The following is a 27,657-nucleotide window of genomic DNA, read 5'->3' on the forward strand; positions in this document are numbered from 1 at the left end:
AAGAACAATGAACCAGTCACATAATATGTGGAGGGTAGGTCTCCTGCCCCATCTTCAGGTTCCCTGCTTCCTATCTTAAGAGCAGGCGTGACACCCCTGTTGGGAGTTTATTTATTTAATGTGCTTCGTACAAAACAGCATATGTGGCTTTCCCTTCCTCACCTACTCCCTTGACATATTTTTTATTGTTATGACTAAATATGCTCGCTGCTAAGGTGATGTTTTGTGTAGTCTTCCTGAATTCCTCTGGCGTTAGCACTGGGTCACTGTTATCTCATCTTTGCGCCTCTTGAGGGCCAGGTCCTCTTCTACCCCTGCTCAGCCAGGCCCTGGTGCGTGCCCCCGCCCCCGCCCCGAGCCGCCTGCTGCACCCCGGGGGCGCGCTGCACTGTTATCCTGGGAAAACCCTTGCTTTGTTTCTCTTCGGTTTCAGATCCTCTCTCCTGAGTCCATTCCTTTTTGCTTGCTTGATCTGCTCCCTCGTTTTATTGATATACACCTTCAGTTGACTTCCTGAGAAAGGATGCATAAGAAGGAAAGTTTATATATCTGAATTTAGTGGAAAAAAAAAAACAACAACAAAAGAGTTAAGCAGAAAAAAAAAGTGAAGCAAAGCAGGTATTTAATGTACTTAGAACTTTGGGAATGATGATGTTGGTGCATTTGTCAAGAAATTTAAAAACAGTGTCAAAGTCCAGTCCACTCCAGAGATATATTATACAGCACAGGGAATAAAACCAGTATTTTATAATAACTATAAGTGGCATATAACCTTTGAACATTTTAATCGTTATGTTGTATCCATGAAACTTATATAATATTGTCCATCAGTTATGTGTGCATGTGTGCTCAGTCACGTCTGACTCTTGAGACCCCAGGGACCGTAGCCCTCCAGGCTCCTCTGTCTGTGGGATGTTCCAGGCAAAGATACTGGAGTGAGTTGCCATTTCCTCCTCCAGGGACATCAGTTGTTCCTTAATTAAAAAGAAAACAAACCCAGTCCAAGAAGTGTTAAAGAAAGTGCTTTGAGGGTTTCTTTATGGGGTTGAACCATAATTACTTGATTAGTGTATTTACAGCCTTATTCTTAGAGTTCCTACAGTTGCCCATTAGATTGTTACAGTGTTTACTGCACCTTGTACTGTTATTTGTTAATGGGTTAAGAGATGGGAATTCCAGACCACCTGACCTGCCTCCTGAGAAATCTGTAACAGGTCAGGAAGCAACAGCACTGGACATGGAGCAACAGACTGGTTCCAAATTGGGAAAGGAGTACATCAAAACGGTATATTGTCACCCTGCTTATTTAACTGATATGCAGAGTACATCATGAGAAACACTGGACTGGAAGAAGCACAAGCTGGAATTAAGATTGTGGGGAGAAATATCAGTGACCTCAGATATTGATACCAGATGACACCACCCTTATGGCAGAAAGCGAAGAACTAAAGAGCCCCTTGATGAAAGTGAAAGAGAAGAGTGAAAAAGTTGGCTTAAAACTCAGCATTCAGATAACTAAGATCATGGCCTCTGGTCCCATCACTTCATGGCAAATAGATGGGGAAACAGTGGAAACAGTGAGAGACTTTATTTTTTGGGGCTCTAAAATTACTGCAGATGGTGATTGCAGCCATGAAATTAAAAGATGCTTGTTCCTTGGAAGAAAAGCTATAACCAATCTAGACAGCATATTGAAAAGCAGAGACATTATTTTTCCAACAGAGGTCCGTCTAGTCAAAGCAATGGTTTTTCCAGTAATCATGTATGGATGTGAGAGTTGGACTATAAAGAAAGCTGAGTGCCAAAGAACTGATGCTTTTGAACTGTGGTGTTGGAGAAGACTCTTGAGGGTCCCTTGGACTGCAAGGAGATCCAACCAGTCTATCCTAAAGGAAACCAGTCCTGAGTATTCATTGGAAGGACTGCTGCTGAAGCTGAAGCACCAGTCCTTTGGCCCCCTGATGTGAAGAACTGACTCATTTGAAAAGACCCTGATGCTGGGAAAGATTATAGGCAGAAGGAGAAGGGGGCGACAGAGGATAAGATGGTTGGGTGGCATCACCGACTCGATGGACTTGAGTTTGAGCAAACTCTGGGATTTGGTGATGGACAGGGAGGCCTGGTGTGCTGCGGTCCATGGGGTCACAAAGAGCCAGACACGACGCTGAGTGGCTGAACCAAACTGAACTGAAAGGGTAGTATGAATTTTAGAATGCACTGCTTGTCAGATAGTGCAGAAAACGTGTGTGTCACACTGGTTCCTCAGGAAATAGGGACACGCAGCTCCAAATGCCTCAAGTTGAGCTTCTGTGTAGGCAGATGAACAGTTGGGCGGGGTCTCAGAGTTCCTTTCCACCTACTTTGGACCCACTGGGATTTACCAGGCAGAACACTTGTGCTCAGACTTTGATAACATCTCATATCAAGTAAGCTTTACTGTCAAAGGAGAGATTGAACATGACAGGCACAGGTGAGAGGCGCTCTCAATTGTAACTGTTTCTGTTGATAAATGAACAGGTAGCAAAAAACATATCGTAGAGAAAGTGAGTCCAGCAGGCTCCTTGTCAGGGTGGTGTTTTCAGTCACTCATAGCAGCGGCGTCCATACCTGCTGGGTGGAGCTGGATGGAGGTCTGAGGCCACGCTTGCTGAGCTTGGGGCCCCATCACTGGTCGTGTCCAGGCCGGTGGGAGTTCAGGCCAACCCCCCCAGCTCTGACCTTTGCTCCCCTTGAGCGTGCTGCAGTATAATTGACAAATAAAGCTGTAATATTTTAGTGCGCACTGTGATGGTTTGTATAAACACTGTGATGGGATTCCTCCATCTAGCTGTGACATAACTCTCACCTGACGTGTTACACGCCTGGCCTTTTATCGGGGGTGGTGGGGCTGTAAGATCGCTTTTTCCACCCGCATTTCATGGACTGGGGAGGAGAGCATCCACAGGAACAGTGCTGGAAGCTAGAGAAGACAGGTGAGAAGGAACCGCTGTCCTTTGTAATTTAGGATTAAGACTGTGATTCTCACTGTTTTTATTGTGGACTGCTAAATTTTGTAAATGAACTGTTTCTGTTTCACTTTTATGAGAGTTTTCTAATACTTTTACTCTTAAGTATTAACTTCATGCTGATGTGCTTTTTTAGGATGGAAAAGTCAGGATGTGTGTATCCTTCTCACTAAAACTATGACTTAGAAGATTGATTTCTCAGCCATGTTTTGATTATTTTGATTGTGTCTGCCAGTTAAGGAAATTTGGCATGTTATGTAATTAGAAAACAGTTAACTTTTTACAGACTAACGAGTTGTATGTTTTGCTCTTTCAGATATGGATGTATCAGAACCTGATTAAACACAGCGCTCTGTTTGTCCAGCAGTTGGAAGGATCTGAGAGACTCACATGCTTGTTTCAAATAAAGAGGTTGATGAGCCTCTGTTGCAGGTAAACCCATTGTCGTCCCCAGCTTGGGTGATGTGGTGATCTCGTTGTCTAGAAAAGTATTGTTTGTGTTTCAGTGTCTTAGTGGTTTTCCCTTTGTTGTTGGTTTTTTTGAGACTGAAATGTTACTGTTTTCAGTTTTTACTCCTGTGATCCTCCCTTTAGAAATTAAAATGTAGTTAAGCATACCTTCCAAGGGATGTTTTCTTCCAGGTGTGGCCTGGAATCGCCCTGTGGGACGTCAGGCATCTGGTTGCTTGGCGAGTGGACAGGCCAGCTGAAAGACCCGTCTCTGTGCCGATGGTCACTGATCCCAGGCCCCAGGGTCGCTGTCTGCAGGTGAAGGGTCAGGCCTTTCATCAGGCTATCCTGACCTGTGTCCTGGACTCAGTTCAGAGCATACTGAGGTGATGTGAGTAGTAGCACTTGAATGAAAAAGCAAATTAACATCTTCACCACTTTTCTAAAATGTGATGATGTCTGCACCGTAGCCAACTTTCAAATGATTCTGAGCCTTTGATACACTTTCAGCTAATTTTCTGGAAGCTGCGTGTAGTAAGGTTTATTTAGGGTTCCTATCAGAATGAGGCCTGTTAGCTCAGATCCTGATCTTCTCGAGAGCCTGAGCTGCACTAGAAACAAAGTGGAAAACCCCCAAAGAGAGAATGTGGATGATCGAGAGCCCCAGGAAATCTTTTTTTTTCCCCCCAAACCCCTTTTATGTCTCGAAAAATGTCCTTTGAAAAACACATCGTATGCGTTGATTCGCTGGAGCAGGTGTTCGTGGACCTTCTCTGTAGACGCCTGCACGGCACAGTGAGGTCTGGGCACCGTGGCCTCTGTTACACACACGGCTTTTCCTCACAAGCCCTCAGAGGTGTCAGGCGTGCCCTCCCCCAGAGCAGCATAGTCTGGGGCTCTCTTGACCTGGGGGGTGTAGTTTGTGGCACTTAATGTGCTTTTGAAGGTATTCATCCAGCAAGTAATTTTAATAGATGATAGATCCAAATGCAATTTCTGCTTGTTTTCCCCAACTTTCTGTCTTGGAAAATTTCTGACAGGAGAAAAGTGGCAAGAACACCTTATATCCTCCTCCTGGATTCGAGTTCCATTTGCTGCATTTCCTTTCTCTCTGTCTGCACACGCACAGTACGCTGTTTTTCTAAAGCGTGTGGAAGGGAGCTGCTGACAGCCTGGCGCTTCACCACTCCCCTGTGCTTCTCCTGGGAAAGCACACTCTGGTAACCGCAGTGCTGCTTTCGCCTCTGAGAGAACAAATGGTAATTCTGTGGTGTCATGTGATATACTCCCTATTCAGCGTTCCTCAGTTATCTCGAAAGCTTTATCTTCTCTGTTTGTTTTGATGACCCTAGCATCCGTTTGCTTCCCTGGTTCCTTCATCGCCTCTGTTTCAACGGGGTGTCAGGTCTGGAGGAACGCTTTTCTCCCCGTTGGACCCTTTGGGGCCGTTGCAGCCTCTGTGGTAGGCGTGGCCCCTGCGTGGGGGGCGTGGCCCCTGCGTGGGGGGCGTGGCCCTGTGGGGGGCGTGGCCCTGTGGGGGGCGGTGTTTGCTTACCAGGATCCTGGCCTGCAGCCGCTTGAGCCTGTAGGTCTCCAGACACTGCCCAGTGGCACCTCATGAGAGTTGCTGGTGTGGGGCACACTTGATTCCGTCTAAACGTGTATGAGCAGACTTCCTCGGAGCAGGGCATGTGAGAGCCCTGGCACCTCAGCCCACAGACGCGTCCCGAGGCGTGTCTGTGCTCAGTGAGGCCAGGTGCAGGAGGAGACTCCGCTCCATGTTGTGCAGGCCCACGTTCTCCTCTGTCGCTAGGGTGCCGCCTTCCCCCGGGCTTTTCACATCTGGTGATCTGGGCTTGATACTGTTGTTATGTCCATGGCTCATTCAGTGCTGATTTTTCTAACGGTGGTGTCTCTTCAGTGCTGGCTAGTTGGCTTGTTTGTGAAGAGGTCCCTGCCTCCTTTCCCTTTTGGCTCATTCGGCCTTGTCTTGTCTTTCAGCACTTGATGGGGGGAGCTCTTCTCAGAAGCCCTCCATTCCCCCCCCCCCCGCCCCGCCCCGTCTTTTGAGCCTCAGTGTCTCCTGGGACCATGCTACTTTGGGCTCACTTAATACCACCCCTGCAAGCCCGAGCTTGGGGCTGTTTTCTCTGGGGAATCTGGTTCTCTTAGATCAGGAATGAAATTTTAACAAGCTTAAAGAAAAAAGAAATTTTAACAAAGTAAAATTAAAACAGTAATCTGTTAGGAACTTCAGTTGTTTTATGTTACTTGCCACGTGCCGGGCGCTGAATTTTAGGTGTGTAGGCAAGTTACCAGAGAAGGGGCATATGCCATGCCTTCTCTTTTAGTCTCCATGGGAATTCAGGTCAACTGTCTAGAGCAAGAAAAGTGTAGATAGTGAACCAGAGGCTGGTCCCTGCTGTGAGAGGAGGTGGAGCCCAGGATGGAGCAGGAGAGTCCAGGCACAGCATGGGGGGTGCAGTCGGAATTGATGGTTGAGTTGGTAATGCTCAGTGTTAAGTCAGGACTCGCGTGTGAGCACATGTCAGTGACGTCACTTAACTGGTTACTCAAGGAGGGAACCAGTAAGATGTTCCAGCTGATTCAGATGAACCTGCCTCAGGGAATTTGTATTCCCTGTCTGACAGAGCCCTTTGCATTGCCAGGAACAGGAGTAATCTGTGTAGCTCTGTGTGGGAAACATTTGCATTGCCGTCAGTGTTCTCCAGGCTCACGCCTGTCTGCAGAGTTGGGGGCCAGCCTGTGAAAGGCGGGGATGGAGGGAACCCAGTGACTGAGCTGGGCCGGCCACCAGACTCCCTCCCCCCTCCTCCCCCCATTTCACAGAATGGCGATTTTTCCCTGCAGTAAGGCCGTTGGTGCCTGTGATGACAGCTGTGATGGAGGGTGGGCACGGGGGTCTGGTTGGCGCGGCTGTAAGTGGAATTGAGAAGGGAGAAGAGCTCTGCACGGGCACCGACGCAGGCCAGGGTGGGGAGAGGTGGTGGCGTCTGGAGAGTGGCATGGGGACCCGGCAGCCTGGTTGGCGAGAATCCAGGGACAGGGAGACAGGCCTGGGGAGCCCGGCCTTAAGTGGGCAGAGGCTGTGCAGCTGGAGGGCCTGGGGTCGGGCCGGGGTGCAGCCAGGATGGGTTATTCATTTTCTCAAGAGACAGCCCATGGCAGAGGAGACATGCGAATGACCCCTGAGCACCGGAAGCCCAGTGTCAGCCCCTGTTGAAGCATGCTGGTCCGGCTGCCAGAACAGCTGCGGCTTGACAGTGTCAGGACTGTGTGTGGTGGGCGCGGAACAGCTGGGACGCTCAGCCCTGCCTCTCAGCTTGATGGTTCCTTGTGATGTCCGGCTGCCATGTGACCTGTAGTTCCTCGCCCAGGAGCTGACCCAGGAGAAGTGAGGCAGGTCCACAAGGCTGCTTTGAATGTTCAGACAGCTTTATATATAACAAGAAAAGACTGGCAATGACCCAGGTCCCTGTCAGCATGTGAATAGATAACAGAAACATGGTGTTTGCATGCTGTGGACTAGTACTCGCTGTGAAGGGACCACATTGTTAACATAGGCCGGCTGAGTCTCAGAAAGCGCTGAGGGAAGGCTCTGGACATTGATGTGTGCGTTCTCTGTGATTGCTTCTGTTTAGATTGCTTCTGTTGCTGTGGCGGAGGTGGGGCTGGGGGGGAGTGGGGGGAGGATTTACTGGAGGGCCGAGAGGTGGAGCGGAGATGTGCTCCGTGTCTGCGTTGGGTGTGGTGTCAGAACTCACTGTCGCTGCTGCTGTTCAGGCGCTCAGGCACGTCCGACTGTTTGCGGCCCCATGGACCGCAGCACGCCAGGCCTCCCAGAGCCTGTTCAGACTGATGTCCGTTCAGTCAGTGATGCCATCCAACCATCTCGTCCTCTCTTGTCCCCCTCTCCTCAATCTTTCCCACCATCAGAGTCGTTTCTAATGAGTCAGCTCTTCCCATCAGGTGGCCAAAGTATTGGAGCGTCAGCTTTAGCATCAGTCCTTCCAGTGAGTATTCAAGGTTGATTTCATTTAGGATTGACTGGTTTGATCTCCTGGCATTCCAAGGGACTCTCAAGAGTCTTCTCCAGCACCACACAATTCGAAAGCATCAATTCTTTGGTGTTCTTTATGGTCCAACTCTCACATCTATACACGACTACTGGCAAAACCGTAGGGACTTGGGACTTTGATACTACGGAGCTTTGTCAGCAAAATAATGTCTCTGCTTTTTATTATGCTGTCTGTGTTTGTTACAACTTTCCTTCTAAGGAGCAAGTGTCTTAATTTTGTGGCTGCAATCACTGTCTCTGGTGATACTTGAGCCCAAGAAAATAAAATTTGCCACTGTTGGCCACTTTTCTCCTATCTATTTGCCTCAAAGTGATGGGACTGGAAGCCACGATCTTAGTTTTTTTAATGAACTCACTGTATTGCCTGCTTTGCTGCTGCTAAGTCGCTTTAGTCATATCCAACTCCGTGAGACCCCGTAGACAGCAGCCTACCAGGCTCCTCCGTACATGGGATTTTCCAGGCAAGAGTACTGGAGTGGGTTGCCATTGCCTTCTCCAATTGCCTGCTTTAAATGAGTACAAATTATCGCATGTAAATTATGTCTCCATAAAGTTGATTTTTAAAAAAGACTTTCTCTGTTTTCACATAAAACTTAGTTTTGTAACAGCTAAGCCTTCCTTTCTGCCTGTAATTCTCATAGTGAGATGAGAGTCTTTAGTTAAAATGCTGGGTGACTTAGGACCAGAAGTAGATTAAACTGTCTTCTTGGGGGATGTTTTGGGCATGGGAAATCTTGAAGGAGGCATGTTCGAAGAGGCTCGTGGGCACTTTTCAGGAGCCCCCCAGCTGAGCTGGGTTAGATGGAGCGTGGGTAAGTTAGGGGCGCTCCCTGGTCAGACCTTCCCCACACTGAGTTTCCTTGTCTGCTTCTGCCTCCCTCCTTGATTGCACATTTTTCCTCTCTCAGCCTGGAGCCAGCATCCTGTGTGGCTCATAATGAGGACTCAAGGTGCGAGTGACATGGTGCTTGGCTGTTTCCTGAGGCCTGTCTGTTTTCGGGGACATTGTAGGACTAGAGCAGAGGGGCCCGAGCACTTCCCATGCTCGAGTGAGGAGAGTGTGAGGACCTCTTGGTGGCTTGCCGTCTAGTGCCTCTGGGACACCTTTTCCACTTTTACAGGTTGCTGCAGAGCTGTAACGATGACAGTCTGAATGTTGCGCTTCCCATGAGGATGCTGGAGGTGTTCTCCTCTGAGGACACTTACTTGCCTGTTTTACAAGATGCTAGCTACGTGGTGTCCGTCATTGAACAAATTTTGCACTACATGATTCAGAATGGTGAGTTGGCGGTGTCAGAACTGAGGGTGGTGCTGTTGTGAGCGGTCAGCAGTGGCCAGGGCACTTTTCAGGGTGGGGACCGCGAGTCTGCGGCTAGGATGGGATCTTTGTGGGTCACAGGTTCTAGCATCTCTCCTCTTCTCTACCCCACTCAGAATTTGGAAATGCATCTAATCTGTAACTCTCCCTGTTGCTTGAAAGTGAAGGAAAACTAGGTCATCCCAGGTGCAGATACATGGGCCGGGTGGGGCTGGGCTGTGCTGCCATGGCTAAACTTGGCCTTGGTGCTGGGCACAGTCAGCCTCCAGCACAGCGACATGCTGACCGAGCTGGAAAGAGCTTGTCCCAGGAATCAAGTGGTTCAATAGAGGAGAGGGAGATGCTCAGTGTGTTTGAAGTTTCTCGTTAAGTCAGTGACACCTGTCTTCAAGTGACTGCACTGTCGGGGTAATAACCTCCATCTGAAAGTCCCCTGAGGACACCTTAGCGACGCAGGCAGAAAGACGAGGAAGTGCACACGGTTCTTTAGACTTCTGTGACAGTTGAGTACTGTAAAATAAACCTTCTCAAGAGTTTGATTCCAGGGAGTTCCTGGTGGCCTTGTGGTCAGGACTCCGCGCTCTCAGTGCCAGGGACCCTGGTTCAGCCCCTCGCTGGGGAACTGAGATCCCACAGGCCGTGTGATGTGGTCAGCAACAGCAGGAAATCTCTGACTTTGTTCTCACAGGTGGGGTATCGGATGCTGCAGGGTTCCTGGACTCCAGGAGCATTAACGTTAAAATGGGTGTGTTACTGGTCATAAAAGGAGCTATCAAAAGACATTCCAGGAAGCAACAGTTACTGATAAAAACATAATTTTGCTTTTGTTTTCTTGATGGACTACTATAGGTTAAATCTAGCTAATTTAATCCTCAAGATTAAAATTGTAGAAATTAAATTCTTATACATCCAGCCTTACTGATTGGCTTAGGTTAAAAAAAAAAGAAACCTTACTTAGTTTGTTGAAAAATTAGGGAAATTACTAAGTTAATTAAAAATAAATTGGAAATTTTGGAATTTGAGCTTTAAAAAACCAATTTTAAAGTCCACTGTGTATTGATGTATTATTGTATATATTGATATTAAGGCTAAGCATTTGATAAAAGTTTTTCCTTTTGCTTTGTAAAAGTGTGAAGAAGATTACTAAGGAATATGCATTTTTTAGAATATGTCTTGAACTAGGAAATGCTTCAAAATCTTACACAGAAAGTGCTGCTTCCAGCATCTTCTGTGGCATAGCTATGTTTCCTCTTTTTTGATAACTTACTTCCTGACGTTACTAGTCTATAACATTTTAACATCTTGTTTATTCGTAAGTTTGTGTTGTCGTACACCGTGTTGACTTAACCTGAAGCTTTTCACAGTTGCGACTAAACTACTTAATAAGCTGTTCATGCTGTCAGTCTGTCCAGTATACACACATGAGATGTTGGTATAGTAATGTGATACTTCAGAATTCTTCTTGGTATGTTCAACATTTTTTTGATGTATTTTGTTTTTTCAGGTTTTTAAAAAAAAAAATTTTAGTGTTTTTTGCCTGTGGTGGATTTTCATTGCTGAGTGGCTTTCTCTGGTTGCAGCGAGTAGGGGCTACTCTCTAGCTACTTGGGTCCTTGGGCTTCTCATTGCAGTGGTTTGGTTACAGCTCCCGGGTTCTAGAGCACAGGCTTGATAGCTGTGGCTCGCGGGCTTAGTTGCTCCCTGGCATGTGGGGTCTGTGTGGACCAGGGATCAAACCTGTGTCTCCTGCATTGGCAGGTGGATCCTTAACTACTGAACCACCAGGGAGGTCCCTGCATTTTCAGTTTTATAGCAGAAGAGCTTTCCCTGCCTTGTTGAGTGTTGCTGGTTAAGCAGTGTCTGTGAGGTTAGGGTTGGGGTGGTTACAGAGCAGGTCTAGTGGTCCCCTGCGGGGACGCCCTGTTCAGCAGCCGAACCTTGGGTGCAGAGTGGAGAGCCCCCAATGGGTGGGGAGCGAGGTACTCACAGACTACAGCTGGAGATGCGCATCCTGCCGCGGAGAGGACGCGGCCCCGCGGGGCTGGTGGCCTGGGCTGTTAGAGGTGGCAGAGGAGTCCTTCCACGGCTTAGGCGGGCCGTGCCCGTGTGTCTGCTTCACACAGGTCCCCTGTAAAACACCTGAGTTCCTCAGTGCCCATACTGTGGCCTCCAGAGGGAGCCTTTCCTTTAAAAGGAGCTTGAGTCCCGGGAGGAACGACTGGGAGATGAGCAGGCAGGACCCGGATATCTTGTCCAGTCAGAAGGCAGAGGCACTCACCTGCCTGAGCCCGTTGGCCAGAGTCCGGGCACGGGGTGGCAGCCGGGAGCACAGCGCGGTGGGCAGTGGATGGAGTCTGCTCAAGGCCTGCAGTCCTGGGTCAGCGTGATGGTCTCTACAGCCACACAGCGGCGTGGTTGCTTGGAGGATGCCGAGGAGACAGCTTTTGAGAATCCCCTTGTGGGCTTTTTACTTGGATCCTGATTCAGGCAAACTAGTTTAAAAAACTTTATAAGACAGTTGGACACTTGGTCACTGATAGGTATTTGTGGTATTAAGGAATTGCTATTAATTTATTTTAAGAAAATAGAGTTCTTTGATGATGTGCTGAAGTAATTCTGTCTCGGCTGGTCCCAGATGAGAGGTGGTGTTGGTGATTGGCTGGAGTTGATCGTTGTTGGTGCTGAGCAGTGGGTTCCTGGACTTTACACATCACTTCAAACTACTTAGGAACCACAAGGTTTACTTGATAAAAACTTGAAGGAAAAACTAACTTGAATTTGGACCTATGGAGATTTATAAACAGCAGTTAAAAATTGCCAAGTTTTTTTCCTCTTGTTGTAAAAAAAAAAGGGGGGGGTACTGATATCTTAATACAAATTGATACAACTTATAAATATGTTTTTCTTTTCTTTTAGGGTATTATAGATCTCTCTATTTGTTAATTAACAGCAAGCTTCCATCAAGTATTGAATATTCTGATTTATCTCGAGTTCCTATAGCAAAAATTTTGCTAGAGAATGTTTTAAAACCATTGCACTTTACTTACAACTCCTGTCCAGAAGGTGCAAGGTGAGAATGGAATCAATTTATTGATTTTGTAATTTTGCAAGATCTGTATCTAACTTTGACACAGGATGCTATCTTAAATATAGACTTGAAAGTCAATTTTGCTTCATTAGTATGACTCAGTTTAAAGAAAAATGTACTTTTTCTATCTGGCCTGCACCCAACATAAATTTATAATTCCGATGACCTGATTATTTTCTTGCTTTCTAGTATCTATCAGAAGATAGAAAAACATAGCAAAGTTTTCTGTTGTTTTTTTTTTTTAATAGGAATGATACAGTATTAAGTTCAGAGTGCTCTGGTTAATCTGGGAAACTTAACATTGATGAAAAGGTTATTTTGTGAACAGTGATTTTAATCAGTGGTTTTGTGAACAGCGTGTTTTGATTTGATTACGAGCTTCCGTTTTTCTTCATTAGGCAACAGGTTTTTACAGCCTTCACGAAGGAGGTCCTGGCGGCCCCCTTCACGGAGCAGATCTTCCACTTCGTCATCCCTGCCCTGGCGGACGCGCGGACCGTCTTCCCCTACGAGCCCTTCCTGGCTGCACTGCTGTCCCTGGAGGGCGGACGCTCTACCACCAGCGGGGGGGCGCCCTGGCTCTTCTACTTCGTTCTAACTGTTGGTGACAGTTATTTGGGTATGAAACGTAGGATGTCCTGCGAGCTCACGCAGAGGCAGCGTGAGTAGATAGCAGGGCGGGGCGGGGCAGGGTGCACGGCCGGCCGTCCCCTTGTCAGCACAGCACGGCCTCTGGGAGAGGAGCTCCTTGGAAGAATGCGTTTGCTTAAGACCGTAGCCTGGCTGGTGTCCCCGGGCATAGTGTTCAGGCAGAATAAAAAGTCTGATTTAGCGGGGCCACACAGATTAAAAAGAATTTGAGTTGAATGGGCCAATTTCTGTGAGTGCAGGTTCTTTTCCCCCGTTTATGCTAAACTGCTGGGTTGCCTGGTGTAGCGTTTTGGTATCTTTTGCTTTTGAACGCACACATCTGCACATGAAATATTAGAAATGTAATATATGTCCTGGTCAGAAATGCCTCTTGGAGTTCAGGAGAAACGACCCCCTGAGGTTTCCAGCTTCTCACCCCTCCTAACTAACGGCTGTGACTGTCTCACCAAGGCACGCTCTCCGAGGATGGGCTGCTGGTGTACCTGCGGGTCCTCCAGGCCTTCCTTTCCCAGCTGCCCATCTCACCCGCCAGCGCCAGCTGCCAGGATGCGGCCAGCGACTCCGACGACGAGGAAGGGGAGGAGACCGACAGGCAGACGAGCACTCCGGTAAGCTCCTGGCCGTTCGTCTGGCCTGCACCGCGTTCTGCACGGTCCTCTGGTGTCAGCAGTCACCTCAGCTCTGCGTCTGCCCTGTTTCCAGTGAGATAAGGAGCGCGTCAGGCGTTCTCACAACCGGCCTGCGCTCTCCATGCCTTTTCCTTGCAGCCACACACAGATGTGTGGGCACATGCGGATTTGCATTTGGTTTTTCAGTATAAAGTAGGATCGCAGTGTATATCAGTTTAGTTTGTTGTTCAGTTGCTAAGTCATGTCCGACTCTTTGTGACCCCGTGAACCGCAGCACGCCCGGCCTCCCTGTCCATCACCAGCGCCCAGAGTCCACCCAAACTCATGTCCATCGAGTCGGTGATGCCATCCAACCATCTCATCCTCTGTCATCCCCTTCTCCCTTTGCCTTCAGTCTTTCCCAGCATCATGGTCTTTTCCAACATAGAGAGATGCAGTTTTATGTTTGGTCATTCATTGCAAAGTAGGGCTGCTCTGTGTATCAGCTTATTACTCAGGACACCACTCTTCGAGTGAAGCCATTGGGTTAGAAGGTTAAGCTCCGGTTTACAGGAAGAACACTCACCGTGTGCCAGGCATTATTCCACTCTTTTATTTTTAAGAATTTTTAGCATTTCTCCATCAGCCTGGAAGCACGTCGCGGTTGAGCCGTCGAGAAGAAAAATTGCCATGTCCACTGCTTTGGCAAAACCTCAGATGCATGGCCTCCTGGCCAGACGTCTGCAATTTCATATTGTTGGAGCATTCACGGTCTCCCTGGGGTTTGCAGCTTTCTATAAGTTTGCTATGGCTGAACGAAGAAAGAAGGCATATGTAGATTTCTACGGAAATTATGATTCCATGAAAGATTTTGAGGAGTTGAGGAAGGCTGGTATCTTTCAGAGTGCAAAGTGATTTGGAATATAAAGAATTTCTTTGGGTTGAGTTCCATGGAAGTTTGTCACTTTCCTGTGTTCCTGAACTATGAAACTGACTATCTGGGGTGAGAAATAGTCTCTCAATAAATAAACAATTAACAAATACTGTGGAAAAAAAAATTTTTTTTAAATAACAGCTTGATTGAGATACATTTTACCATAAAATTCACCCTTTTATTTTTATTTTTTTAAATAAATTCTTATCTGTTTGTTTGTTTGCCTCACAGCATGTGGATCTTGTGGGATCTTAGTTCCCCGACCAGGAATTGAACCTGTGTCTTCTGCAGTGGAAGTACAGAGTTCTAACCACTGGACCACCAGGAAAGTCCCAGAATGAACCCATTTAAAGTAATACACTATTCAGTGACTTTTCAGTGTTATGAACATAATTAGGCATCTGTTGCCACTAAGTCTAGAACATTTTCATCACTCCACAGAGAAGCCCCAATCAGGCCCTTTACTTCTTCTCCCCAGCTCCTAAAAGAAAAGCAAGGTCAAGTTTCCTCTTAACTATCTCTTGAACACTGCAGAACATCTTTTGTCTATTTTCACAGATTTTATAGATGATAAACATTATGATTTACTGTAAAATTCATTTTATATACATTGTCACATTTTATCTCCAACTTCCCCTTCTCCCACTTCTCACCTAGCGCTGTTTTCTGTGTGTTTTCAAGGAATAAAAAGCTTTATGTCACACACACGCTGTTTGTCTTACCTAGGTGGTATAGTCTGCTACTGATGTCTTTTTCTGTTAATTACACAGTCACAATGCCTTGAGGTGTGGCTATACTAGGTTTAAGGGTTTTTTTGTTAGAACATGTCTCCATCGGTGCCAAGTCTAGTCCCAGGAAAATACACTTGAGAATATGCCGGGGAGTGGGGGCTCGGGGCATGGAGTGGAAGGGCTCAGGGCTCCCTCAGCAGAGAGGAAGCCGGCCCAGCAGCAGGATGGGGGACAGCTGGTGTGGCCAGGGCTTAGGCCAGGCCAGGGCTCGTTACAAAGGGCAAAACAGAGGGTTTTGGTGGGTGCTGGAACTCTTGCCACATCTTGTTAAAACTCAGATGCAAAAAACAGGGAATTGTATGGTCAAAAAAAAAGTAAGATCTGATAAATGAAAAGTAGATAAAGCCTTTGTTTTCAGAAGACAGTTTGTTCATACTTACCTTCTAGAGACTCTGTGACATTTAAATATTATCTGTGTAGGCATACCTCGTTTTATTATACTTCTCAGATACTCTGTTTTTTTATACGTTAAAGGTTTTTGGCAATTTGTGTTGTCAGATGATGGTGAGCATTTTTAGCAATAAAACATTTTTAAATTAAGGTAGGTGCATTGTTTTATTAGACATTGCCATCACATTATGCACTTAATAGGCTACAATAGTGAATAAACACAATTTTCACATGCACTGGTAAACCAGGAAGTTCATATGACTCACTTTATTTCGATGTTCGCTTTGTTGTGGTGATCTGGAGCCACCCCTGAACTATCTCCACTGTGTGCTGCTACACAATATAATTTGTCCCTAAGTGGTGAAAAAGGAGAATGAGAAAGCTGGCTTAAAACATTCAAAAAACAAAGATCATGGCACCCGGTCCCATCACTTCATGGCAAATACATGGGGAAAAAGTGGAAACAGTGACAGATTTTACTTTCCTGGGCTCCAAAATCACTGCAGACAGTGACTGCAGCCATGAAATTAAGACACTTGCTCCTTGGAAGGAAAGCTGTGACAAACATAGACAGCGTGTTGAAGAGCAGAGACACCAGTTTGTTGACAAGGGTCTGCTAGTCAAAGCTACTGGTTTTTCAAGTAGTCATATACAGATGTGAGAGTTGGACCATAAAGAAGGCTGAGTGCTAAAGAATTGATGCTTTTGAACTGTGATGTTGGAAAAGACTCTTGAGAGTTCCTTGGACAACAAGGAGATGAAACCAGTTATTCCTAAAGGAAATCAGTCCTGAATATTCATTAAAGGACTGATGCTGAAGCTGAAGCTCCAACACTTTGGAAGAACTGACTCATTGGAAAAGACCCTGATGCTAGGAAAGATTGAAGGCAAAAGGAGAAGGGGACGACAGAGGATGAGATGGTTGGATGGCATCACCAACTGAATGGACATGAGTTTGAGCAAACTCTGGGAGATAGTGAAAGACAGGGAAGCCTGACGTGCTGCAGTCCATGGGGTCGCAGAGTCAGACATGACTGAGTGAACAGCAACAGCAAAGTGAAGATACATATGTATGAAATACATCCCTCATACAGGGTTTTATTTGGTACATTGTTACAGATTACATGAATTACGTTCATCCAGCTTTCCAAAGAGTACAGTCAGCAATACCCAGAACTGTGTATATAGTCATATTTTATTTACTCATATATATGTATGTATATGTGCATACACATATGAGAAAAGTATATCTTTCGTTAACAGATAGGTAAACTTCATTGAGTATTAGCTCAGATTTTAGTCAGTGTATCAGATATTCTAGAGAAGATACAAAATGACAGGTTTATATATTTCTTTTTTTTTAAGTTTTTAAATATTTGCTTAAAGTGTGATATCTCAAGTAATTTAAAGTGGAAATTTTGCCAGATGATAATCCGTGTTCACACAGGTGTGCTTAGTCTAGAGCAGTCTGAACACTGTGGAGTGAGCCTGCGGTCAGTGTGAGGACTGCAAGCTCCGTCAGTCCCCCGGCAGCAGCTGCGTGCCCGTGTCCCCACTCCGCAGGCAGAGGGGCCCACCGCAGGGGGTGCCTTCGGGTCTGCAGGGGACAGGGGAAGCCTTCGGAGCCCAACTTAGAGACGCTGATGTTGTTGGTTGCGATGCCTATAACCTTCAGATAACGCCTCTCTGATCTCTGCCAGGACGTGGCTAACTGAGCCGCCCCTCTGCCTTTCAGGAGGACGGGCGGCTGTCGGTGCTCTACATCGCCGAGGAGTGTCTGAAGAAGCTGGACACGAAGCAGCAGACCAACACGCTGCTGAGCCTGGTGTGGAGGGACTCGGCCAGCGAGGAGGCCTTCACGCTGATGGCGGCCATCTGCCACACGCTCATGGTGCAGCACCGCGTCATGGTGCCCCGGGCCAGGCGAGTGCTGCGGCCCTGGCCTCGGGGCCTCGGGCTCCCTTCCCTGTGGGGGCGCAGGCCTGCCCCGGGCCCCTGTGAGGGAGCCCGCTTTTCTCTGCGGGCTGTGTCATGGCTCGGCCCGTCAGATTGCCCGTGACGGTTGACTGTGGTACCTGAGGGATGGACTGAACATGAAGTTTACATGTGGCCAGTGGATGTGACGGTGGCTTTCGCCTCCCCTCTCCCTGCGCTCTGAGTGGTAGCTGAGCGGTTGCCTGGACTGCAGCAGACGCGTGCTCAGGGCAGGACGTGGGAGTGGACGCGGGTGTGGCGGGGCCACCGCAGCTGGGGGCCACCCGCTGCGGGCGCGTGGGGAGTGCGTCCCTGGCGGCCCGGCAGAGCCCCTCCTCTTGGGAAGTGCTGCTGCTTTGGCTCGGAAAGCGTCCTTTGACATGAACGGTGTGCAGGGAACACCCGGCCGCCTGCCCGCCTGTAAACGGTCGTGCAGCCAGCTCATTAGGTGCCGTCTTGGCTCGCTGGTGTTTAATGCTGTCTGGGGAAGTGAGGCACAGTGAGGCAGTGAGCCCTGGCTAAGCTGATGAGCTCACTGTGGGCTAATTGCGTCAGAGCAGATGTGAGATCTGAGGACCTGCAGCCTAAGCAAGCCGCTGCTTTTATTGGAGGTCAAAGTCCATTGCTCTGGGCAGTAATGACTGAACTTAATGTATCACTGCCCTGGCCTGAGGTTTACTAGGGAACCCCTTCCAAAAGGTGTTTAATGGGAGAGGAGCTTTATACGTAGCCTGGATTTTATGAGTACAACACCTGTTTCTTCTAAGAGCGTACTCTAGGAATTTTATTTGTGGTTTAAATATATTAGGTTCTGAGTATTTAGAGTGTTTTTCATAGCTCGTAAAAGAGCAAATAGGCTTATTTTGGCTGTTGTGGATGCTAACTGCTCTCAGCTTTTTACGAAGGTATTTAAAAGGTGATTAGTGAAGTCTAGGCTGGTAACTCACTCTCAGCTCCTCCCAGGCTCCTAGTAGTCCCTAAATTTCAGGGCTGGGATTTGTGGCTTTAGCTTCTGTTTAACATTGGTCGTCAGGAAGTCTGAAGGAATTTGGAGGCCCTTTCTACATTGATATGGGAAGCTTTCTAAGATACACGTTTAAGTGAAAAAAAGAAGTTTCAGAACAATGAGTATTAATGTTTTGTGTCTTAAAGCTGGGAAAAGGTAGAATGTGTATTTGCATAAAGAAACCTGGAAGCATTCACAAGAAATTCATAGATGAGATTAATCATATGTCTGGTTTTGTGGGGGTCGGGGTGGGGGCGAGGAGAGTGGATTTTGAACTGTATACTTTTTAACAGGGTTTTGGGTTTTGAATTATGTGAATTATTTTAATTTTTAAAGATGAGGTAGTTAATGAACCTCAATCTTTTATGAAAGTCTGTCGATCTTACCATTGAACTTGGAAATGTGAATACATTTTTTAATTTAAAAATTGTTTTTCTCTTGAAAAACATACTCACTAACTTTGAATGTGAGTGGGCGTTCATTTGTTGTGCTGGGGGCGGGGAGAAGGCCGGCTCTCTCCCAGTGTCTCGCGAACTGAGCCTCGCACATGGATACCTCGCAGCCACGGAGGACAGCGGCTGGCAGGCGCTCAGCCTTGCCCTGGCCAGCTCTCCTCTGGCTTCTCGGGCAGGGGTCTGGTGTGTTAGCGGTGGGTTCGTGCTGCTGGGGGCCGTCCGCGGTGCATGAGGGCACCCCGTGCGGTGGTGGGACTCTGAGCCCCGTCTCCCTCTCCACCATGCCCCCGTCCTTGGAGCCGGTGTGTGTGTTGCCTGACAGACGCAGGGCTCGCCTGAGTCTCCCTTTGCTCCTGGGCTCCTCCTGCTCACTGCCTTCTGCAGGTTCCTCTTGGTCTCTGTTTCCGTGTTTCTTCAGCCTTCACCCTCTCCTTGTGTTCATTTTCTTAGTTCCTTTCTGCTGCTCTGGGTGGGTTCTCTGGGGGTCTTGTCCACGCTTTCCCAAGCCCCAGACTCGACTTCAGGCCCTTCCCTGGGGCCATCGTCTCCTTCCACAGTGCCTGAGGTGGAGCTCAGCATCTTCTGTAAAACCTGGGGGTCACGCTGGGGCTGCAGTGTCCTGAGGGTGGCCACTAGTGAAGCGTGGCCCCTCCGCATCCCCGGGCACACCAGCCGAGTTGCAGGTGCTCACTGATTGTGTGCAGCGGGCAGTTGCCATTTCGGGCAGCCCCACGCGGACCGGCTCCCCATCACAGACGCTGGGTGGGCAGTGCTGCCCGGGCGTTCAGGCTGAGAGTCACACCTGTCTCCGTGATTCCTTGTGTGCATTCAGTCCCCGTGGTGTGTGAGGGCTGTCAACTTCGTGTCACGTGTTACCAGACTGAATCGTCAGAATACAACCCTCGCTATTCCGTTGTCTTGCTTAAACATCTACTGGTGAATCCTTTTGTTCAGGAAAACTCCCCATTCCTTTGCTGACTGTGGCGCGGTGTCCTTTCCTAAGGCAGTGTTGCTTACCTCTCCAACTGTGTTTCTCGCTGTGGAAGACTCTGTCCCTGCCTCAGCCAGGCTTCATTACTTTCGTTTTGTTGCTTTTCTCTGTACCTCCCAGGTGTTTCACACCTCTCCCCTTGGCCTGCGCTAGTGTCTGTCCAAAGAGCACTTGCCGCCTCCCTGTGTCTTCCTGGCTGCCTTGTCCATCAGAGCCCTGCAGAGGTTGTCACCTTTCAGAAACCCTCCTGGTTTATATCTTGAGATTTCACCTGTGGTTAGAGCTCCCAGTGAAATTTTCATTTTACCGTAGGGTCTCCCTTTTAGAGAGCTGATTTTAAGGAGTTTGGGTTTATACTTAAGGTGGGCAGAAGAGCATATTCTTGGGGGCTCTTCTGTTTCATTAACATCTAAAGACTTTGAAATGGAATTTTAAAGATAATGTTTTAAGGGTCATGGCCTCCCTGGTAGCTCAGTGGTAAGGATATCTGCCTGTAATTTGGGAGACTTGGGTTCGATCCCTGAGTCGGGAAGATCCCCTGGAGAAGGAAATGGCAACCCACTCCAGTATTCTTGCCTGGAGAATCCCATGGATGGAGGAGCCTGGTAGGCTACAGTCCATGGGGTCACAAAGGGTCGGACACGACTGAGCGACCAACACTTTAAGGATCAGAAAGGTTGATGTGACCATTCTCCTCTGGTTTTCTTGTTTATAAATCATAAGCCATTAGAATTAGTTTTATTGTATCCTGTGCTTAATTTTTCTACCAGAAATTAGAACGAGCCAGCCTAATTGTGTCTTACGTTATTAATCACTGATTTAGGCAGTTGTGTGCACTATTTCCTTGTCTGTTCTCTAAACACTACTAATGTGGTTATGGACACTCTTTAGCTCTTGATTATAGAATCATATTTTTAATAATTGAGTTAGAATGATTATGCAAATGACTTCAGAGGAGAAGAATACAAATTTGTGTTTCGTGTATGTTCCAGAAGTAGTCTACACTGTTCATGTGTTTGTAAACAAATTTTTATAGGATTTAGAACCAATACCGAGAATGTACCTACAGAGGGAAACAATTTTTTGAGGGGTGGCTGTGATTTCATGTTTACTTTTATTATCAATGGTATTTTCAATATAAACGATAGATTTAAGGAGCTGTTTGATTATTGTTATAACTTGTTACAAAGATCACATAAAATTTGTGAGCTTTTTAACATTTCAGTACACAATGATTTTATTGTCTATCTTGAACTCATATTTAGATTATAAATGAATTGGCAGCAGTTACTGTTGGAAATACCAAATTAATAAACTAGGCCTGCTTTAGTCAAATTTAGGAATATAATTTATGTGAGTTTTGAAACATCTTATAATTTTCTAAATGATTTTGACTGACATTTCACAGGAAATACAAGTAAACTTGGAAAAGCATACACAAAGCCTATTTAAAAGTTTTTTTGTTTTTTTGTTTTTAAGTTTCCTTGTAAGAAAAGCAAGGGAAGGGATTATCCAAGAAGTTATGTAAAAGGTAACAGTGGTGCTTCTGCTGTCTCTCTTTAAACTGCAGTAGGAGTACATTTCTTCAGTCTGTTCATCTTGAGTGGAAACTTTGAAGGAGCCTTGTCATCAGGGAGAGGGAGCTGTCTGTTTAGACTGTTGTGGTGTTGGTGCTGGGACGTTAACGGAGCACAGTTCTATGTCGAAGCTGATCTTCTGTCCTTAGTTCCCGGTTTGTCTGTGAAGGAAAGATGTTTTATCAGGTTGCCTCAAACTGAAATTCATCTTAAAACTTTTATTATCATTCAGGAAATTGGAGTTTATTTTTATCTTGCATTATCTCACAGATGAAATTTATATATGTATTTTCATATTGATTTTGCCAAAAAAGCGATCGTTTGAGCAGGAAGACACAAAGATCATGTTTGCGCCTGTGGCTGCAGGAGTGGGCTGGTCCTTGGGCGGCTGGCCTGCCATGCTTCTCTCACCTGTGACGCCCTTACACACGGGAGGTCTCTGAGAACGCCTTGCTGTCGTGACCTTTACTGCCTGTGTGTGAGCAGGAGTCTTCCACTGCATTCTCTTTCATAACTTAAATCGTCCTTGCAGACAGACCACTCTGAATTTATGACCTGGGTTGGAAATGTTGCCCTTTACTAATTAACTCATAGCGTTGTCTCGGCTAAATAAAGCTTGATGCGTAGTTTTAACTATATCCCAGTGTATGTAAAGCATATGTCACTTCCTCACCTTTTAGCAGTCAAGTCCCAAATAACATTAACTTATAGAAAAAGGTTTAATAATTTGTGTTTTTATTGCCTATTGAGTGATTAATTTAGAAATTGTTTCAGAATGTTGACTTGAAGTATAACTTTTGAAATGCGTGTGTGTACTCATGTGGAAAGATGTTAATACAACCTTGGGTGAAAGGCTGTGTTAGAGGAGGGTGTGTTGGGAGAACCCACTTTTGTCTGCTGCTGTCCGTGTGTCTGGGTGATTGACTCCGAGATACTAACTCTGACTACTTCTGGGAAGATGGGTGAAAGGCTGCGGAAGGCCTTGTCTCTCGTGTTGCTGCTATTAAGAAGAAAGAATAGAGGACGTGCCTCCTTACAGCAGTCGTTCCTGGGATCTCTGAGGAGCTAAGACATCATATCAGTGAAGTTATACTAGATAGTACATTCTTTCACAGAGACCTCAGTTTCTTGATTAAAGACAAATAAGGCAAGCAGAACCACCTTGAATTCTTTTATGTTGAAAGTTCATGGTTTTCATAGCTTTGTTTCTCTTGTTTTCCACGGTTTGTTTAATTGATCTCCTATTGTGTTCTTTCCATTTTTCATTATTCCAGTAATTCTTATTTTTTAATTTCTCAACTGAATAAAGTAGTGTAGTGCCAATACCATTTGTAAGTATGTACTCAGGACAGGTATAACTCACTTTTGTAGACTCATCATATTTTTAAGCTGGAAGAGACCTTATCCTTGGTGTGGTCAGATCCCCTCATTCTCTGATGAAAACATTGCTCTGGGCCACATGACACTTGAAGAGTGGTTGGGCTGAATGATCTTTCTAGCCTGAGACTCACGATTCTAGGTACATTTCACATAGTCTTTCATGCTTCCAGTAGTTTTTAAATGATTATCTTTTTTTTAGATGCACTTATTTTTGGCAGCGCTGGGTCTTCGCTGCTGTGAGAGGGCTTCCTCTCTCTTGTGATCTTGGTTGTGGTGCTGGGCTTCTCACTGTGGCAGCTTCTCTTGTCACGGAGCCCGGGCTGTCGGCCTGCAGGCTCAGGACTTGTGGCCCTCGGGCTTTGTTATGGGATCTTCCCAGACCAGGGCTCTAACCTGTGTCCCCTGCGTTGGCGGGTGAATTCTTACCCACTGGACCACCAGGGACACACAGTGATTATGCTTTTAATGTCATGCAGACATCTCAAAAGGCACCATGCTAAAATAGGATTGGATTTTTAAAAACCGGTACTCTATAACCCCTATTGTATACTTAGGAAATGCTACTGCTGAGGAGTATATCTGATGTTTTTGACTGAATGCAGGAAAATAACCAACTTGAGACTTGAAGAGTGATTTATTTATCTAAACCCCATTCATTTCTCTTCTACTACGGGCATTTAAACTAATACACTCTTGGCAAAGTTCAATCTGTTAAAATACTTTATTACACTCAGAACAGTATTTACAGCAACTGGAAATGAACTCGGTAGAGAATTGTGGATACACATTACATGGTGCTTTTATTTAGATCATCCTGTTACTCTTAATGGCCGGCCTAAGGAAACCCCAGGGCCGGTGGCCTCACTGTTGAGGAGTTAGGGCAGCCTCTGCTGGCTCCTCAGGAGCCTTCGGGATGCTGCTTGCTCCGTACAAGCTTGCTTGACAACTTGGGTCCAACACCATCTCAGAGATCTTTTCCACCCTGAAAATCCGTTTAAGACTAGATGATATGTACGTTTTCAAAAATACAGAATTTTGACTGTCTTCATCCTTAAGTTTTGGTACCAGGCTCATTCCTCGTGCGTTCTCTAACTCCACCATGAAGGTTTGAAATTTAATTTCTGAGTCCTGCCTGTCTAAAAATGTGACTGGAAATTAAATCCTATTACAAAAATGCAGTATACTAAGTTAAGCTGATTTAAAATTAAACATGGTTACCCACAAAGCTCCTTAGTCTTTTGATATTCTATAGGAGGGGTTTTTAAAGCCTTTAAAATACATTTTTACATTTAAATTAATTTTGACATGTTAGCATTAAAAAACACGTTTGCACATTTTTGTGTGCTTGTTTTAAAGGTAGGGCATTAAAATCAGTTGCTAGATGTTAACGTGTATTAGTAATATTAATGATAGATAGTACTGCAGTGTATTACTGTATTGTGATATGCCTGAGGGGCGGCACACTCAGGTGTGCATTTGAAGGGCACGCCCAGCTCTCTCTGGGGTCGGTCTCATGGGCGCAGCTCGGGGCCGGCTTGGTGCTGTAGCAGTGTAGACAGGGCCCCAGCAGTCGGGGTGCTCGGGGTGTTCTCAGCTGTGGGGGGCAGCCCGCCGTGGGAGGTGTCGGTGCAGTTGTGCGTTGTCTTCTGTTCGTCACTTTTCTCTTTTTGAAGAAATGTATTGAAGGACGACTTGCTAACTCTTACTTGTTTTCCCCGTTCCTCTTTAGGCTTCTCTACAGCTTAGCCTTCAATGCCAGGTTTCTGAGACATCTCTGGTTTCTCATCTCCTCCATGACGACGCAGATGATCACAGGGTAGGTGCTACACGGGCTGACACGTTGGGCTTAAGGACGTGGGCGCGGCCACCAAGGAAGAAGCACTGTGAGGAGGTGTTTTAAGTACTGCTTATGCCACCTTATCTCATTAGGGAAAAAGTCTAGATGGTCTCAGTTTCACAAAACGGAAAAATTAATTTCTAATCTGTGTATATTATTAAGTGTATGGCTTTATCTGAGGGTAAATTTGTTTTAAAAATCATAAGTTGGAACTTCCCTGGGGTCTGGTGGTCCAGACTCTGAGCTTCCACTGTAGGTGGTGCAGGTGGGATCCCTGGTCAGGGAACTAAGACCCTGATGCTGCATGGTGTGGCCACAAAAAAAAAAAATCCTAGTCATTTTTCGGAAACGAGAAACTCGACATTTCTTTGCTCCATATGTCTTTTCTATGCTTTTGGTAGTGAAAATACAGACCTGAAGCAAATTTACCAGCATTACAAACATTAAAACATATAAAATATTATAAAAATTGGTTTCTAAACCTCTTTGTTGAAATAATTTGATTTTTATACATGAAGCCTTGTGTAACTTGCAGGCTAGAACCTTTAAAGTATGTATTTACTGAATGTGTGTAATATGTCAAGAATTCATTCGATTCTCAGAAACCCTTCATGGTAGGCAGACGGAAGCCGCTGCCGTGCTGAATTTCTCTGTCAGGGCTCCGTCCTCTGTGGGGTAGTGTGAGCACAAGTGTGAGCTCAGTTCTCGGAGACCTGGCTTCCCAGACTCACTTGCCTGCGGTGGTCACTGCCAGAGGTCCCGCCTGCAGCCGCCAGCCTGCCTCCCCCAGCCGCAGGACAGGCCTTTGGCAGGAAGGGACCCGAGACAGGAAGCCGTGTTGGAGTCTGGGGTGCCTGGCACTGCGCTCTGTGACCGCCGCCCGCGCCGTGCTCTCTGGGTTGGAGCTTGTCGGTGTGGAGGGTGGGAGAGCGCCTGTGGGCGGGCCCCCGCCGGCCCTGTGCCAGGAAGCCTCCGAGAGGGACTGGCAGGTGCTCGTAGCAGAGGCTGAGGTGCTTTCATGTGATTTTAGCGCATCTTTGTGAGTGGGGGGTTCTGAGTGGCCACGCTGCAGCTGGTGGAACTCGGAGCGGCGAGGCCCTGCACCCCAGAGCAGCAGCAGGGACGTGGGAGAAGTGGGTGCCGGTCCAGAGCACGTCTTCTGTGTCCTTTCATTTTCAAATTACAGCAAGCGGCCTCTGGTTTCCTTGTGTTTGTGTGTTTCAGCCACTGGTGGCTGTGCCCACCTTGGCGTTGGTGAGCGACAGATTTGTTTAGGTAAGAGAGCCTGGGGATCACTGGGGCAGGAAGTTGCCATCGCCCTGCAGGTGTCTTAGCAACAGAAACCCCATCCCCACCGTGCCTGCTGACGGCCTGCCTGCTGACTGCCTGTTTGTTCCCGGCATTGGTCTCCCACGGGGGAGGGAGCCACACTGTGTGCAAGTGTTGCCGTCAAGGCAGTGTTGATTGTATTAAATTATTAGCATCATAAGTCAGCGAAGTTACACACATTTTAAAAAACTCATTATTTCTTAGAAAGCCCATTTGAGAATGTTTCTTTTTACTTGTATGATTTATTCAAGTCCCACAAGAAACTTACAGTGTATTTTAACACCTTCCTAGTGTGTGTCTCATCATGTTTATTATCAGAATAAATGAAGGTGAAGTGCCTTATTCCCCTGAAAACAGCACGAAGGGTATTTTGAAAGTAGTTTGGCAGCAGGGCTTACACAGCTGGGACTCCTGAGCTTTGGCAAGCACGAGGCTAATCGGGAGCGTGTCCCGGTGTGGACTCCTGGTCCCCACCTGCCTTGGTCTTGGAGCGCACCAGCTCCTCGGTGGTTGGGGTGCAGGTGCAGCTGAGGGGGCCAAAACCTAGCCTGTCACGGGCCTGTGCGGCAAGGCTTTCCTGTCATTGTAGTAAATTATGGACTTTTTATTTGCACAAGGAGATCAAACCAGTCAGTCCTAGAAGAAATCAACCCTGAATATTCATTGGAAGGACGGATGCTGAAGCTGAAGCTCCAATACTTTGGCCACCTGATGCAAAGAGCTAACTCATTGTAATAGACCCTGATGCTGGAAACATTTGAGGGCAGGAGCAGAAGGGGATGACAGAGGATGAGATGATTGGATGGCATCCCCAACTCAATGGACATGAGTTTGCCAAGCTCCTGGAGATAGTGAAGGACAGGGAAGCCTGGTGTGCTGCAGTCCATGGGGTCGAAAAGAGTTGGACACGACTGAGCAACAAGTCTTTGAGATGGACCTGTTTTCAGAGAAATATTTGAGTCGGTGTTAATGGCAGAAAGAATGGTCAGCAGAGAGTCGAGAGACAATATTCATGTCCGTCCTGGTTGGTTAAGACCACAGGCACATAACTGACCCTTCTTGCCAGTCACCTTTCTGTTCAGATGAACTGACCTCATGGGGGTTAAAGAGAACAAGTGAACTAACGTTGAATGCTTGCCCCCCATCTTGTTTTCGGGAAGCAGTGTAAGAGTTTTGTGCATCCTGGCACATGAGTGCATGGCGGGCGATGAGGATTTCAAGTGCGAGTGTTGTCAACAGGGGCACAGCTAAGCAGTTGAATCATACGTTTAGATTCAGGAAATGCTCTGTCCACTGGCAGCCGGTCAGCCCGACTTGTCCCGTGTTCCCCTCAGTATCGTCTGTCGGCATTTACAGTTTTTGTGCTTCTGCAGTTAGTGACGAGGGAGCTAAAAGATAGAAACCATTGGCTTCCCTCACTCAGCAGAACAAGCGGCATGACGCCTTTTCTCCTCTGCCCTGTAGGCGGCACAGGACTGGGCTGGGTGGGTGACTCGGCGGTGGGGGCGGGGGCCCCTCGCTCTCGGGGCCCGGCCTTGCTCAGGGCGCACCGCCTTTTCCTCGTGGGCCTGGGGCCCGAGGCGAGGGGGACTGGGGCAGGGGGCAGGGTGGCTGTGCTGGTCCCTCTGTGCGTGTGCTCTCGCTGCGCTTTCTCTGTGGGTTCCCTCGGCGGGGTGCTCTGCGCTGAGCACCGCTGCATGTCTGGGCTGTGTTTCCGCCCAGCCGGGCCCCTGTGTGAGCGCTGGAGCGGGCCTGCTGGAGGCCTGGGGATGGT

At 47.1% G+C, this 27,657-nt stretch overlaps 1 protein-coding gene across 2 annotated transcripts in view; it reads left to right on the top strand.

The window, feature by feature from the left end:
* Nucleotides 1-27,657, top strand: part of UBE3C (ubiquitin protein ligase E3C) — a 118,526-nt gene that overhangs the window by 31,152 nt on the left and 59,717 nt on the right. For both annotated transcript variants that reach the window (XM_043871654.1, XM_043871655.1), the window contains exons 5-11: nt 3,322-3,437; nt 8,676-8,833; nt 11,789-11,942; nt 12,359-12,579; nt 13,062-13,219; nt 17,070-17,257; nt 24,447-24,533. In XM_043871654.1, coding sequence (XP_043727589.1) covers nt 3,322-3,437; nt 8,676-8,833; nt 11,789-11,942; nt 12,359-12,579; nt 13,062-13,219; nt 17,070-17,257; nt 24,447-24,533 — 1,082 coding nt within the window. The remainder of the gene's footprint in view (nt 1-3,321; nt 3,438-8,675; nt 8,834-11,788; nt 11,943-12,358; nt 12,580-13,061; nt 13,220-17,069; nt 17,258-24,446; nt 24,534-27,657) is intronic.

Source organism: Cervus elaphus, chromosome 18 (assembly GCF_910594005.1).
Source record: "Cervus elaphus chromosome 18, mCerEla1.1, whole genome shotgun sequence".
Classification (NCBI taxonomy): domain Eukaryota; kingdom Metazoa; phylum Chordata; class Mammalia; order Artiodactyla; family Cervidae; genus Cervus; species Cervus elaphus.